We start from the raw sequence: 16,594 nt of genomic DNA, 5'->3' as shown, positions 1-16,594 counted from the left end.
CCTCAAAAAGCTGTCCTTGAAACTAGGTTTTCAACCAACAACAACCAGTTTCCAATCATTCCTTTTGGGGGAAATTTGTTGAGCCTATAGTCAGTCTGCACCTGATGAGAACCCTGAAGGAAATGGATTATCTAGAGTAGAACCGTTTCAGTCAGGTTTTAGCCTGGGATTTAGTACTGAGACAGCCTTGGTCACATTTATCATTGACCTATGGTGGAGCTAAGATGGTAGCAATAGCAGTAGACTTATATACCGCTTCATAGGCCTTTCAGGCCTCTCTAAGCGGTTTACAGAGAGTCAGCATATTGCCCCCAACAATCTGGGTCCTCATTTTACCCACCTCGGAAGGATGGAAGGCTGAGTCAACCCTGAGCCGGTGAGATTTGAACCGCTGACCTGCTGATCTAGCAGTAGCCTGCAGTGCTGCATTTAACCACTGCGCCACCTTGGCTCTGGTAATGGCACATCCATTCTTGTGCTCCTTGATTGCACAGCAATTTTCAATACCATTAACCAGAGTAATCTTCTGAGGTCATCTGCCAGTTTGGGATTCAATATAATTAATATGTTGATGATACTCAATTATATTTTTCATTCAAGGTTGCTATGGAGTTGGAGTGAGGTCATTCTGAGCTTGCAGTTCTTGCTTGAAGAACAGGTATTCAGCTATGGCCAGGAAGGCCTTTGCACAACTCCATTTAGTGCCCCAGTTACATCTTTTCCTAAATTGAACAGAATTTTGACAATAATGCCTGTCCTACTTACTTTGCAGCTTGACTACTGCAATATGCTCTACATAGAGCTTATCTTGAAGATTATACAGAAATTTCAACTGGTCCAGAATGCTGTGGCATGAACAGTGATTGGCCTGCCCTGCTATGTCAATGTAAAATGTCTACTTTTTGTGGTGCACTGGTTACCAGTTTGCTTCCAGGTGCCATTTGAAGTCCTTGTTACTTATAAAACTCTACTTGGCATCCTGCCAAGTTACTTGACTAGTCTCTCACAGCACCTTTCCTGAAATTCAATTGTGCAGGACTGGCACACTTCAGGGTCATTGTTTAAAAAATGTGATCTATTGGAACCCTAAAAGTATATCTTTTCTGCAGAAGTGCCTGCCCTCTGGAATTAGATTTCCTCCAATATCTGGATGGTCCCCGTTCTGGGGTTGTTTTGAAGAGTCATGAAGATAGTATCAGTAGTAATAAGTGGCTTGGCTGCAATCCCAAAACATCTGGAGCATCACTTGAACACCATTGACATTGATAAAATCACCATCAGTCAATTGCAAAAAGCAGTTATACTTGGAATAGCTTACATCTTGCAATGGTACTTTCAGCACTATCAAACAGCTATCTTTACCAGGTTCTTGGGAATCACATGATAAGTGGGTAAAAATACCAAATCCAATCCAAACATCTTGATTTGATTTTTGATTTGATTTTAACTTTATTTGTCTCACTGAATATATAATGAACCATAACAATTAATAATCATGAGCAATTATTATGATTGGTTGCATAGTCAGCAAGTTGTTTAGTCTAGATTTGGCATTATTAGCCACCTACTGACTCCTTTTGAAGGACTTAGGATAAGCCATTATTGTTTAATAGTATTAAACGTATTGGTACATAGTGAAAGCTGTTCCAAATAAAATTGCCTTAGTATTATTTGTTGTTATTATTTGTGTCCAAGAAATTGTTTTCAGCCTTGGTAGACAATGATACAAAATGCTAATATATGAAGGCAAGCTACTAAAATAAACAATCACAATAAACAGAAATTAAACTATTTATTTTTTGCACTAGTGACTCTACAGAGTTACAAAGCCATAATGGAATGTTTAACAGAAGGTATTAAAGAAGAATAAAGTAAGTATGGTAGACTTTTGTCAACTTTGGGCAAGTAACTATGAAGCATCCATTTTATTTCACTGCAAGAACTTGATATTCACCAGTCATGTTGATGGAAGGTGCAGACCTTAAGGAGTTCTGTCACAAGAAAACAGAAAAAAAAGTAAGAATTAAGAGAGAGAGAACTAAATAAATTGTTCTACAATAGTACAGAGTGGCCCACAAACTGTTAATTTTTAGGAAATCTTTTGCTGCTCTGAGTATTCCAGCCCCAGTTTGAATCCCTGCCATCCCAAGAGCATGTCAGGTTGGGAAGACCAAAGTATGGCATGTCTTAAAAGACAACTTGTGCGACATAAGGGGTGTTTTTGACAGCATAAAATATTTACCTAATATGATAGCTATGTGTTTAATTCCACATTCCTCTATAAATTGTTGGGAGCATGGAAAGAAAAGAGATATATTCTATAGATAATGAGACTGAAAAAGACCTTCCAAAGGGGCATATTCCACTCTGCACCATTAACATATCATCATTGTAACTGTTTTAAAGTATTCCTTAGTAGTGTTAAGTTTGATTATTATTTTTTTAAAAAAATAAAGAACAACCCTATCCCAATTGGCTTCTCTTTTATCTCTGAATAACTTAACAGAAGAGTTTAAAAATGAACAAAAGAAAGAACATTTATTACACCTTTACACCAGGTGTAATATACCACAATGAAGAAAACAACACGCCCAGAGCTCTGATCTATTTTTCTACGGAACCATTTGCCATACATTTAAAATATCTTTTCAATATAGCCTATTACAACTAATATTTAATTTTCTCTTTGTCAAGTTATCTCATCCTTTGAATGTGCTTTATATCAAGAAATTCTAGTACAATGGTGTTATAAGCATTTTTTTAAAAAATATCTTTAAAAATAGAGGAAACATATTCAAATGATAGTGAAGGTATTTATTTGTTGGCTTTTCAGCCTGCCTTTATTACAGAACTTTATAATTCACAAGGCAGTGAGCATATGTAGAGCCGAGGTGGCGCAGTGGTTAAATGCAGCACTGCAGGCTACTTCAGCTGACTGCAGTTCTGCAGTTCGGCTGTTCAAATCTCACCGGCTAAAGTTTGACTCAGCCTTCCATCCTTCCGAGGTGGGTAAAATGAGGACCCGGATTATTGGGGGCAATATGCTGACTCTGTAAACCACTTAGAAAGGGCTGAAAGCCCTATGAAGCGGTATATAAGTCTAACTACTATTGCTATTGCTATATGTAATATTCCTCACTTCTCCTATTTTCCCCACAACAACCCTGTGAAGTCAGTTGGGCTAAGAAAGAGCAACTGACCCAAAGTCACCCAGCTATATCATGCCTAAGGCAGAACTAGAAGTCACAAATCCCAATATAACCTCTTGACTTAATCAATTTGCAAAATGAATTGTCAATAAACTTACAGACGCTCTGGACCTATAGAGTAACAACATTTGGTGTATTTGGTGCCATGCAAAAAGAACTGGGGAAGCATTTGGACAGAATAGGATGGAGAAATTATCAAGTCATCAACTGCTAAAAGTTGCAGTGTTTGGAAATATAGTATATTATAATATTTTTTACAAGCCTAGATGTTTATGGAAGATCAGATAGTCAAAAGTTCCAAATCTAGTCTGAGCAGCCTGATAGACTGCATGTAAATTATAATTAATGTTACTTTGTGTTATTCATTTGCATTTTTAGCTTTTACGTTAAATTACAATAACGTTTGTGTGTGGCTGGGTGGGTGGGTGCAGGCCTTGAAGTTATTCTTGACTCCTGGCAACTGCCTGGACTAGTTCCTACAATTTTCTTGGCAAGATTTTCAGACATGGCTTGCCATTACCTTTTTCCTGGGGTTCAGAGAGAATTGGTCCAAGGTCACCCAGCTGGCTTCATGCCTAAGGTGTAACTAAAACTCATGGTTTCCTGGTTTTTAGCCTGGTGCCTTAACCTCTAGAGTCTGAGCTAGTAGTATAAAACTATATTGTTTGTGACAGGAAACGTAAACGTTGCCAAAACAAGGTACAGTGTTAGTTACTGTGGGTAACCGTGGAGACGGCCTTGACAGAAATATGGTTGGACTGTGCTTTTGTTTTGACTGACATATTGCCTCACTGCAGCTGCAAAGTTTGTTTTCCCATCACCCCTGTCTACGGCAACTCGAGAGCAGGCCAGGAATGCTTTGCGAGTTGACACTAGCAATGTCTGGAGATGGCCTCCTGCATTTTGTTTTATAGTCTGTCAGAGTTACATTTATAACCAGCTTGAAATGAAATTTCTACTACTGAAATGGATGAATGCCATTCATCTTAATCTAAGATTGTTACCTGAAGGTGAACATTTAGTGAGTCCTTCAAGAGACTGCAGATATTGCTGCCCAAGATATTGCTGAAAGGTAATTTCATTTGGAACAGCTAAGCATTCTGTGCCATCTTTGAACAAGCTATCTTTGGCTTCAGATTGGAATAATGAGAAGACATCTTTCTGACTTCCCTGCGATCCAAATAGTTTCTGTAAAAATCAACAAAAGCAGGATTTTAGTAGTTATCATAATATTTAATAAATACAGTAGTTTTCAGTAAATGCATAACATTTCTTGTATTTGGAACTATGTTTTCTTTTTATTTGTGTCTGTCATTTCTGAAGGATGTTATTATTGGAATATTATACTGGTAGATGCTTCTCGCAGCCATCACATCACAGCCAACTCACTACAGGGCCAACTCGCCATGAGACAAGAGTTATACTAATATCAAAAAATGGTGGACTAGAATAATTAAGTTAAGAATGCAAAACGAGGGACAAAATGAATATGTGATTGACAAAAATTGAAATCATTTTTTAATGTTTATAAATAACTAAGTTAAATTGTTAAATTGTCCCATGGCAAGTTGTCCTGTGGCGAATTGCCCATGGCAAGTTATCCCACAACGACTTGGCCATGGCAAATTGCTACAGTGAGTTGGCCAGTTCTGTCTATCAGAGCTGATGCACATCTCCAATGTGTATATGTTATATAATTTTACTATTAAACATAGTAAAATAAGCCTCAATTCAGAGCTTACCTGTTGCTCAAGTGCCACCTTTTTAACCACTTCTGCTCGTTCAGGAGTTGTCACCACTGCATGATTGCAAACTTGGGCCAAACCACATGTGCTATAGTCATTATAACGACAACGCTCACCATTTTTGTTCAGAAGAACAAAATCGGAAGGAGAAAAACCACTTGCCCAAGCAGGTCTGTTCTCTCCTATTTAAAAAATGATTAAAATTATTAACAAGAATAAGGACTCCCTGCATCACTGTGCATATACTTGCCTTATTAGCCCTACTCCATGAAAAGGGGGGATAGGACTTTGCCAGCTGCTCCCCGTGCCATTTCTTATCTCACTGGCAATACAGTCTATATGACAATGTAGTAGTTTTAAAGTTATTTGGAGTGGTGCGTATACATGACATTTTGTCAGCATGTTCACTTTTATTTATTATTTATTTAGCATATGGCATATCATACATGGAAATAACAATACATACATACACACAGAGAGAGACAGGCATACACATATGCAGGCAAGAACTCTAGTATGCAGGCAAATGGATAGGTAGGCACTACAGAATGTTGGCAGAGGGGTGGATGCATGCTGCAGAATGCAGATGGGCCAATGGCAAGTGCTATGGACATGCCCTATGGAATCCGGGCAGGGTGGAAGATGTTACAAAGTGCTGGTGGGTTAGTAGCCACCATGGAATGCAAGTGGGTGGTATGGGCAGATGCACACTACAAAGAGCAGGTGGGTAAGCACATATTATGGAATAGAGATCCCCATGGTTGTAAGGAACACCAGGAGTTCCTTAGAAGAAAAGAAAGGCAGAGTGAGAGTAACTGCAGGAGTGACTAGTGACTTCTTGCCAGCTTCCGCATTGACTTTTCTTTGTGGGAAGCCAGCAGGGAAAGTCACAAATAGTGATCCTGTGACTATAGTTGAGCACTTTTAACTGTTATATGCGTGAGCAGTTTGCCAAGCACCTGAATTATGAAAACATGACTGTGAGGACTTTGAGGCTAATATTTGAAGCTCCCTCATCACCAAACAGTTGCTGAACATGTGGTTACTAAGCAAAGGCTACCTGTCCTATTTTCTTTTCCATGAACTTATTAAAATTAATCTGATCCTTCAAACTGAAAATCTGAGGGGAGACAAAGTAGTTGAGGCATGTAGCAATGCAAGGTCTTTCTTTTTTCTGTGCTGCTCTGAGGTTTCCAAAAACACAGATGCTTGGATTTTCTGCCTGAATGTCCCAGAATTACTTGGCCAACCTTAGTATTCTGCATTTTGACTTGACTAGATGCATTCAACTTTGTCTGATACAACTCCAGCACAAAATGAGTTTTCCAGTACTTCTTATTCTACTGGATGATGCTTTCTAATGCAACGTGATTCTGGACCACAGTTTATTTATCTTATAAACATTATCATTATATTACAACTATTACTATTATTATTATTATTATTATACAATTGTATCACAGCGGCCAGTTGTTTCGCCGGATTTGGCATTGGTTACTAGTCGGGCCCCACCCAGGGGCCTAGGACGTCGTAACGTATTTTCGTAATATGCATGCAGATCCAAGCAGTGCGGCTTTTTGCATTTGACTGATGGTGATTTTGTCAATTTTTAACTGTTTTAAATGTAATTCCAGTGCTTTTGGAATAGCACCCAGTGTGCCAATTACCACTGGAATTACCACTGCTGGTTTGTGCCATAGTCATTGAATTTTGATTTTTAAGTCCTGGGATTTCGTGATTTTTTCATGTTCCTTCTCGGCGACCCTGCTATCACCTGGTATTGCGATGTCTATGATTGTGACCTTATTTTTCTCAACCAGTGTGATGTCTGGTGTATTATGCGCCAGTATTTTGTCCGTTGGTATACGGAAATCCCATTATTATTATACAATTGTATCACAGCGGCCAGTTGTTTCGCCGGATTTGGCATTGGTTATTAGTCGGGCCCCACCCAGGGGCCTAGGACGTCGTAACGTATTTTCGTAATATACGTGCAGATCCAAGCAGTGCGGCTTTTTGCATTTGACTGATGGTGATTTTGTCAATTTTTAACTGTTTTAAATGTAATTCCAGCGCTTTTGGAATAGCACCCAGTCTGCCAATTACCATATTATTATTATTATTATTATTATTATTATTATTATTATTATTATTATTATTATTATTATTAAATTTATTCATTAAACATGAAAGTCAACTGAACATTTAAAAATGTGTCACAAATACCATTGATTGGTGCTAATGGTTGATACGGGTTGTTGCCAGCATCTTAGGTATTAACCAAGTATCTTCTTAAAATATATGTTGTTGATATTATTATTACCATTCTTTGGATTATGCCTGACAATCTTCATCAGTCTACTATTTCTCAACTATCATAAATAAGATGATCAACAGTTATATAGTTATTTGTATGATTCCATACCTTGTGTGACATCAGTGATGGTGGTATGTTTAACAAAAGCTACCTGTCCTGCTTCAATCAAGCATCTGAAAAATACAAGCAAAGAAAAGAGTAAGTGGCACATTTCACTCCTTGCCTTGCATAGGTTTGTCATCTGAAAAATTATTCAAAAATAATTAAAAACAAATAGTCCTGCTCTGTTTAATTTGGGATTAAGAAGAATTATAAATAGATGTGAACTGAAAAGGTTCTGCCCACTTTATTATAGTACATTAATTTGATTAGAATTACTTTTTGCATGTTAATATAAAACATAAAATCTTTTAACAGCTACGTATGAAGACAGAATAACATGCTTATATTGTGGAATAATAGTGATCATTATACCACTAGGTGGGGTAGTAATTGCATCTAAAGAGGACTTCCAATATAGCTTCAGTATCAAGGCTTTGCTGGGTGTGTGTGTGTGTGTGTTACAATAGTTGTAATAACAATAAAAAAATGATAATAAGAATGTTCATATGACCCTGTGCAGAGCCTCCACTGACTGATCACAATCAAATTTAAAGGAAGATTCCAGTAAACAGAAATTTGCTTCGAAACCACACTACAGAATCTTGTATCTTCACTGGATTCTCAGCCCTGGGCATTATTTAAAATAATATACCATTTCAGACCAATTATTGTTTTAGCAGTTTCATTTCCCCATAATAATAAAATAAAATAAAAGAAGGAATATTTTTAAAATTGGGTGGTAGAGTGACAAATTAAGGCAATATTCACTATTGTTTAGAATTGATGCCCTATAAGATTTCCCATGGAAGGATTCAGGAAATGCTTTGGTAATTCTGAAACCTCTAGACCAGTGTTTTTCAACCTTTTTTGTGCAAAGGCACACTTTTTTCATGAAAAAAATCACGAGGCACACCACCATTAGAAAATGTTAAAAAAAATTAACTCTGTGCCTATATTGACTATATATAAAGTAATTTTCCCACGGCACACCTTACACTATGTCACGGCACACTAGTGTGCCGCAGCACAGTGGTTGAAAAACACTGCTCTAGACAAGCTCTTCCTAGATCACCTCACAGTCACATGTTACATTTTCTTCCCCTCCAGTATGCTGACTTGTATGAGCCATCTGAAGCTATTTGTTCTGATAGTTTACTCATTTGTATTCACTATCTTGGTTGATTAGATAGATGATTTGTGGGGATTTTTAATTCCCACAAATATGTAAGAGAATAACAGAATAACAGAGTTGGAAGCAACCTTAGAGGTCTTCCCCTGTTCAGACAGTAAATCCTATCTCATTTCAGACCAATGCTTGTCCAATATCTTCTTAAAAACTTCCAGTATTGGAGCATTCACAACTTCTGGAGGCAAGTTGTTCCACTGATTAATTGTTCTAACTGTCAGGAACTTTCTCCTTAATTCTAGGTTGGTTGATTAGTTTCTTTCCTTGATTAGTTTCCATTCATTGCTTCTTGTCCTGCCTTCAGGTGATTTGGAGAATAGGTTGACCCCCTCTTCTTTGTGGCAACCCTTTAGATACTGGAACACTGCTAGCATGTCACCTCTAGTCCTTAGAAATACCCAAGTCCAGAAACTGTTCTTTATATGCCTCCAGGCCCCTAATCATCTTTGTTGCTCTTCTCTGCACTATTTCTAGAGCCTAAGAAGACATATAACACATGAATTTTATTATAGGCTAACATCTACAGGAATGAATCCTGAAATGGAGGTGGAAAATGAGGAATGATCAACAAGTGTCTTCTCATTTATCTATCATATTCCAAGGAACAGCAACCTACCGAAGAGCACCTGCATACCCATAGTATATTTCATTGCTGTTAGGTTTACATTTGTATTTTTCAGACAGGCCACCTTCATTACCGCTGCCTTTGCACAGTCTGCACAATGAAGACTCAAGAGGTGAACCTGGCGCACAGCTTCCACTGAAGAATGTATCTAGCATGGGATCAGAGAAGAAACATTTCAATACTTTTGTTTATATTCTTATAACATAACATACTCTAATTGGTTGTCTATCTGATATGTTGGATTTCAGTTTGCACAGACCCCAGAAAGCATGATAAGTGCATCAAATTGGGGGGATCTAACTCTAGCAATCCTGTAATTATAATAAAGCTAAGTATTGACAGCTAGATCTTCAAAACCTTAATATTAGTATTGGGAAGCGTGGCCAGCTTAAAAATGACAACTTTAGAATTCTGTCCTTTCAAAATATGTAACTGATTATCACATTATAAATTCAGGAAATACCAACAAGGTGAACTGATATGAATACACAGAATTTGTTCTCAGTCATATTAGATTAATCAGAAAAAAAAAACTGTGCTGGCACTTGATACAAATCATTTTCAAAGAAGGATCAGCTCCAATAAAGAGGATCAGTTGCAGAGGTGATAAGATAAATAAAAATTGAAAAATTGAGTTAGGAATAGCTTTCATACTGTTCATTTGCTTTCTGGTATTCCATTTATTCCATAAATTTCAATGCAGTAATCTAATGTTACAAAATTCCTTTGCACTTCTATATTATCTTAGCAGAATGCTATTTTAAGGACTGACATATACATATCTTAAGAAGCATTTTAGCTAGAGGCCGGGCATGCACAATGCCTTATTTAAAAACATTTTGAGTGTGAGTTTTTAATAAAGGTTCACTAAATCTCTAGTGCAAAATGTCCTGTTTTGAGTACTTTGGGGAGAGTCTGAAGCTCAAAATTAAGACATTTCTCCAAAAATGTGCTCAAGACATTTTAGATCAAACAATTTGATGCCCCTAATGTTTATGTTACTTTATTAAAAAAAAAAAACTAAGGAAGAAAAAAGTAGTGATAGTCTCTGAAACATAACAACTAGAAATAGTTTCCATTTATAGCCAATCACTTTTTTCTTTCTTCTTTTTCCATGCAAAATACTTATGGGGTGGGGAGGACACAATTAATGCATAATCCTTTGGTAACTCTTTGGAACCACAGAAGCTGTTGTCCTAGAAGCACTGGTTTCTTTACTGCAGTGTTTCTGAACTTTAGCAGTTTTATGATGCGTGGACTTCCATTCCAGAATTCCTCAGGCAGCATGGTTCAGAAACACTGTTTTACAAGATGGCTGAGGTAGTAGTATAAAAAGCATAAGCAACCAAATGGAAATAAAGCCACTCACCAAGGCTACAATTAAGATTATGTAGAAGGTTAAGGAGACCCATGGGAATATTCCAGCCAGCAGTTCTACCAACACCAGTATGACAGGAGGTCTTTCCTCTCAGATTGTTCCAGTTGATCTCACTATCACTTTTCTTAGCAACAGCTACAGCAATGTAACCTTTAGCTGAAAAATAAGAAGCAGACACAACATTTCTCCACTGACAATTCAACAGAAGGGAGGCATGGTCCAGTAACTCCTTCACATCTTTTGCAAACATTTAAAGAGAAAAGAGTTCACTTACATATATGAATCCTAAGTATAGGATTCATTTAGTCACCATTCAAAGTTAAAATGGCACTGAAGAAAGTGGGATATGGCCGTATTTCACACATATGACCGTTGAGGCATTTCCATTGTCACAAGATCAAAACTTAGATGCTTGGCAACTGACTCATGTTTATGACAGTTGCAGTGTCCTTAGAACATGTTATCCCCTTTTGCAACCTTCTGACAAGCAAAGTCAATGGGGAAGCCAGATTCATTTAGCAACCATGTTACTAACTTAACAACTGCAGTGATTCACTTAACAACTGCAGCAGGAAAGGTCATAAAATGGGGCAAAAAACAACTGTCTCAGCAACAGAAATTTTGGGCTCAGCTGTGGTCATAAGTTGAGGACTATCTGTATTTTGTGCAAAAAGAGGAATTTTCGTCAGCGGATTAGGAAGATAGATACAGAATGATTTGACCAAGTTTTAACCAATTTTGTTGTATTTAAGAACAATGACAAATAAAGATTATACTTATATACATATAAATTTACAAAAGTGTAGATGCTTGCAGATCTCTTAAGTGGCAATATGTTCACCATAATTACCTACCTGTTACACCTTTCGTGGGATCGACGCAGGCAGCAGACTCTTCACCTGGAAGAAATAAAAATAAAAATAGGATTTGAAGATCTCACTTCAAGCTCAAGCACATTCAATTTTCATCTACCTTTGGACTACAGGGGAGGTATCTTGTACACATAGACCTAAAAACAGATAATGTCAAGCATATTTGCAAAATAAAGGACACTATTATGGAGTGCAAGATAACTGAACTCAAGACATAATATGTATGATCCAGGACTGATGACACTGGTGAACACAAAGATGGACTCAGTTTCTATCCACCCCCTTACAATTTTGCAATGGGCCATGCATATTGCTCTTCGGGAATGAGATAAAAGTATTAGATCACTTGGTGAGCATGATAATGAAAAGGAGGAAAAATCATGCTTCAGCTATGATCCAAGTAGAGTAGTGAGGAATGAGGTGGCTTGAAACAGATTTTTCTCCCTTCAGATCAGATGCCAGAACACTTAAGTTTTTCTTAATCTAAAGCGCAGAGTTAGAAGTCATTTTCATTTACATAATTGTGGATATACTTTTGATGACAGGGAGATTATTTCTGAAGACTATCTGCTGGGAGACTCTGTTATGCAGTTGGATGACTGCTAGGAGACAATCTACTGCAGGGGTGTCAAACTCAAGGTCCGGGGACAGGATCTAGCCCATGGGCTGCTTAGATCTGGCCTGTGGGGGCACCCTGGAAACAGCAAAGGACCGGTCTCCGGTGCCTCTGCAAGCAAAAATGGAGCTTGGGAGGGCCCTCCCGAGCTCAGTTTTCACTGGCAGAGGATTGCACAAAGCTGTCACAGCCGAAAGCAGCGCTTGGGAGCCTGTTTTCGCTGGCAGAGTGCTTGGGCCATCACAGGCACCCCCGACATGAGTGATGTTGAGCTGGCCATGCCCACCCTGGCCACGTTCACCCCAGCCCTCCGAGGTCAAACACAACCCTGATCACTGTTCCCTCTAAGGTGCACGCCTGCGCGGCCGCGCACATGGAAAGAAATCCCCGCGCAGCAGTTTCTAACTGCCGCGCAGAGATTTCTACCAAAGCAAACTTGGGAAGTCCTTTGCAGGCGGCTAGAACTGGCCGCCCGCAAAGGACCTCCCCAGACTTGTTTTGATGAGCCGCCAGTCCTCTTGCTTCTTCTCCTTCACCAGCAAAGCTCCCGCTGGCTTCCCCACCCATGGCAGTGGCAGTGGTGCATCTCCTTCCACGCGGAGCACCTGAGCTGGCTCCCGCATTATCCCTCCCCCTTCCTCCTCTGCTGTGCTTTTGAGGCCGTGGGAGCTAGTAGGAAAGCGGCGGAGGTGGAGGCGGCGGCAGGGATAACCCAGAGCCCAGCTGCCGCCTCCACCTCCGCCGCTTTCCTACTAGCTCCCGCGGCCTCAAAAGCACGGCAGAGGAGGAAGGGGGAGGGATAACGCGGTTGCCAGCTCAGGTGCTCCGCGTGGAGGGAGAGGCACCACTGCCACTGCCATGGGCGGGGGCGCCAGCGGGAGCTTTGCTGGTGAAGGAGAAGAAGCAAGAGGACTGGCGGCTTTGAAATGCAACCCCCTGGTCCCGCCGGCCGCGGATTTGATTCGGCGTAAGTGGGGGCCGAACACATGCTGAGCCGACTCAAATGTGATGGGTTGCATTCCAAAGGAATGTGAGAGGACAGGTTGCCTGCAAAATGCCAGGACCCAGGACCCTGTTGGTGCCATGTCTCTCTCTAGCCAGTCTAACAATCTAAAAGCTGAGCAGAGAGCCTTTTTTTTTTCAGGGTGAGCGGAAAAGTATATTGTTTGAGTGGCACATTTCATGCCTGGCATTCATCAGGCTGAAACCTCGATCACAATCGGCGCTTGACGCTTGGAAGGTTGCGCAAATGTCCAGCAGACGCGACAGCAGTTCAAACTGTGGCTCTCTTAGGTGCTCAGGCATGAAACTGTGCAGCTCACACACTATACTTTTCCGCTCACACTGAAAAAAAATTAGAGGGAACATTGACCCTGATGCGGCCTTAATGAAATCAAATTTGACACCCCGATCTACTGGAATAAATGAGCCAGAGTCCTATATAGCAGGTCACTTCTTATGTGCTTACAACAGCTACTGATCTACTGAGTTCATACTTACGAGGGATTTCTGTCAATATTGGGACAAGGCCACATTTTCCTGCAGTGTAGATATGTCCTCCATCTAAGGTAATGGCATCAGCTTCTCTTTTCTGCAAAGACCAATGTATTTTCTATCAGCAAACACATTTCCTAATATGTGTCTTTACATGGTTAAAATGAATCATTCAAGCTCAGCAGGGATCCTCAGGTTTACATTGGGGGGGGGGATTCCACCAATATTTTGAATAACCAATTTTGTCTGAGCACACTCTATGGGACAGAGAGGTGATTGACCACAGATGGAACAAAACTGAAAATCATGGGCAGGGAAACAAGCATCTTATCAAAAGGTGTATTTGACAGGGCAGTATTAAGCAAGTGTGCACTCAGCTCTGCCTATTGCAATTTCTATATTTTTAAAACTAGGAGAAGGAAAAAATGAATCATCATCATCTTGTTTCCTGCTGTTGGGTTTTCGGGTTTGTAGAACTATAGCAGTCCCCTTACATTTTTCTCCAAAAGAGTAGAGAGAGGTTACGACAGAAGAGTCAAGGTAAATCCAACATTTTCAGGATCTAATCCATAGAACTCAAGCTATAGAAATGCCTAAATTTCCAAACAGAACATAGTGGAAGAAATAATACCAAGAATATTGACCTAACTGAATAACAATAAAGGGATGTACTGTCTCATGCTATGGAAGGATATCTTATGTTCACTTTGGGATTTAAATATCTTAGGGACCAACTGATATCACTGAAGAAATAAAATACAAAGAGGACAGGTTACAATTCCAGTAAAAATAAAATAAGGGGAGAAAAATAATGGAGAGATGCTTCAAATGGAGGAAATAAAAGTTAAACAGACCACTGAATATGTTCCCTGGGGAAAAAATGGCACTGGTATTTAGGGTAGAGATATCCCAATAGGTGCAGAGGTAAATCATGAACAGAAGCATCAGCTGTCCTCACACTGGTACTTTTTAACTATTTCAATCATTCCCAGCTTAGAAAAATAGGGATGGGAAGCACCACACTACGCACTCAGTGCATTGTTGTAGAGGCTATTGCCCAGTATGAAAGACTCATAACATGGGATTCCTTGGATATATTCAATTTACATGTACTAGCAAAATCACAAACTTCTTGTTTATTTTACTAGTGTCTTTTTCATGGATGGCATTTAGTATCCTGGTTTTTTTAAATATTTTTTTCAACTAAAGTGCCTGGACTTGGTCACTATTTTCATGTGAAAAGGTATGTGGAAACTTTAAACACTTACTATGATCTTGATAAGGCAATCTTCTGTTTTGTCTGCAACAGCACATTCAACGGCACCATTGCTCTGTGCACTCCACGTATCACATTTATCCTTTTCAGCCTTGCCCACTGCACACCACACAATTCTTTCTGTGGTATCAGGCTCTGGATCAGATCTCTCTAAAGGACAAGAAATACTTCGGTTAACCAAGTATTCAGATTCCTCAGAATATTGCAAACTGCTGAAATTGCTGGTAAACAGAGACCACCAATGTCCACTGTAAGCTTCAGTGTACCATCTTTATATTCTAGACTCAAAGAGGGTGGAATGGAGCAACTTCCTGCAGCCAATTCACCACATCAACTCGCCACAGAGGGACGGACTGCATTGAGAGGGAAACTTTTTGCCAGGGCTGCCGGCACTCCTAATAAAGGAATCTTTAACTTCAGGGAGTTTGTCGTGTTTGGGAGCTGGGTCAGAACATCTACACCAGTGTTTCTCAACCTTGGCGACTTTAAGTCCTGTGGACTTAAAATCACCAAGGTTGAGAAACACTGATCTACACTGACTTTTGCTCCCCCATCCTATTGCTTATGGTTTGCTATTATTACCCTTTTTATTACTTCAGTGCTCAGCTAGCCAAACAGAGTAAAATATGAGTCTTAGCCACAAACAAGTTGGAACTAATCCTGTTATAACATGGGTGTAGCCAAAGCATAAAAGTTTCTACTTTGACAAAAGTTTGACATTTTTCCCATCACAGAGATTTTTAGAAGCAGTCAACAGACTGAACTGCAATTAAGCTTGTATTGCTGATAGCAAGTGAACCAATTATTATTTTTTAACAGTTTTCTAATGCCTTATTTTCAATGCCTGGTATTCATCACTGTGACTTCATAATGCATAACAAGTCCTGCCCTGTTTACCTCTTTTGAGAGCCTGTATTGCAGCACAGTACTTAGGACCTAGGTAAAGTTCAGCATCTGCTTGTTTAGGCACTTGAGTGAGACCAACTGCGCTATCCTTAAACAGGAGATCTTTGCCAGAGTCCTGAGAAGATTTAAAAAGTTGGCATCTTGGTTGCTTTTGCTTCATCTGTTCCTAAAATAAGAGAAAAATGAATGGAAGAAGAATGAGATGAGATGGAATATGAAAATTAATGGAATATTTATTTTATTTATTCAATCTGTATAGCTGTCCGTCTCACTATTACATGACTTGCAATAAAACAAAAACACAGAATACATACTATAAAAACAAAATAAAAAACCCATAGCAGCTGGGCATGATCCAACTTCATCCATAAAACCAGGAGATGGACTTTAATCCACACTCAGTGCCCCAGACTCAAGCACAAAGCCAAGTTTTCAAGACCTCAAGAAAGATCAACAGGTCGATCTAATCTCAGAGGTGATGATGCGCTAAAGGACAGATGCCAAGAAGAGCCAAGGTGGCGCAGTGGTTAAATGCAGCACTGCAGGCTACTGCTAGATCAGCAGGTCAGCGGTTCAAATCTCACCGGCTCAGGGTTGACTCAGCCTTCCATCCTTCCGAGGTGGGTAAAATGAGGACCCAGATTGTTGGGGGCAATATGCTGACTCTCTGTAAACCGCTTAGAGAGGCCTGAAAGGCCTATGAAGCGGTATATAAGTCTACTGCTATTGCTATTGCTATTGCCAGACAACACTTTCTATCTGATAGCACTCAAAGCGTACTCTTTCTGTCAAATCATGTAGGACTGACAGAGACAATTGGGGAAAGATGGTACTGCATATAGCTCAGCCCAAAGTCACAAAGGGTTTC

The 16,594-nt window shown here is 39.5% G+C and overlaps 1 protein-coding gene across 1 annotated transcript in view; it reads right to left on the bottom strand.

Moving 5' to 3' along the window:
* Window positions 1–1,775: 1,775 nt before the first annotated feature.
* Window positions 1,776–16,594, bottom strand: part of TF (transferrin) — a 29,409-nt gene continuing 14,590 nt past the window's right edge. Inside the window, exons 8-17 of the mRNA XM_087725556.1 lie at window positions 15,718–15,892; window positions 14,813–14,970; window positions 13,551–13,641; window positions 11,417–11,461; window positions 10,554–10,718; window positions 9,176–9,332; window positions 7,380–7,444; window positions 4,952–5,136; window positions 4,214–4,397; window positions 1,776–1,991 (exon numbers count right to left, since the gene is read on the bottom strand). Coding sequence (XP_087581682.1) covers window positions 1,951–1,991; window positions 4,214–4,397; window positions 4,952–5,136; window positions 7,380–7,444; window positions 9,176–9,332; window positions 10,554–10,718; window positions 11,417–11,461; window positions 13,551–13,641; window positions 14,813–14,970; window positions 15,718–15,892 — 1,266 coding nt within the window. The 3' untranslated portion in view covers window positions 1,776–1,950. The remainder of the gene's footprint in view (window positions 1,992–4,213; window positions 4,398–4,951; window positions 5,137–7,379; window positions 7,445–9,175; window positions 9,333–10,553; window positions 10,719–11,416; window positions 11,462–13,550; window positions 13,642–14,812; window positions 14,971–15,717; window positions 15,893–16,594) is intronic.

This window comes from Thamnophis sirtalis, unplaced genomic scaffold (genome assembly GCF_051295495.1).
Source record: "Thamnophis sirtalis isolate CommonGarterSnake01/CBP01778 unplaced genomic scaffold, rThaSir2_p1.2 scaffold_11, whole genome shotgun sequence".
Lineage (NCBI taxonomy): Eukaryota > Metazoa > Chordata > Lepidosauria > Squamata > Natricidae > Thamnophis > Thamnophis sirtalis.
The sequence above is the reverse complement of the archived record's forward strand: the minus strand, read 5'-3'. Positions and strand labels throughout refer to the sequence as shown.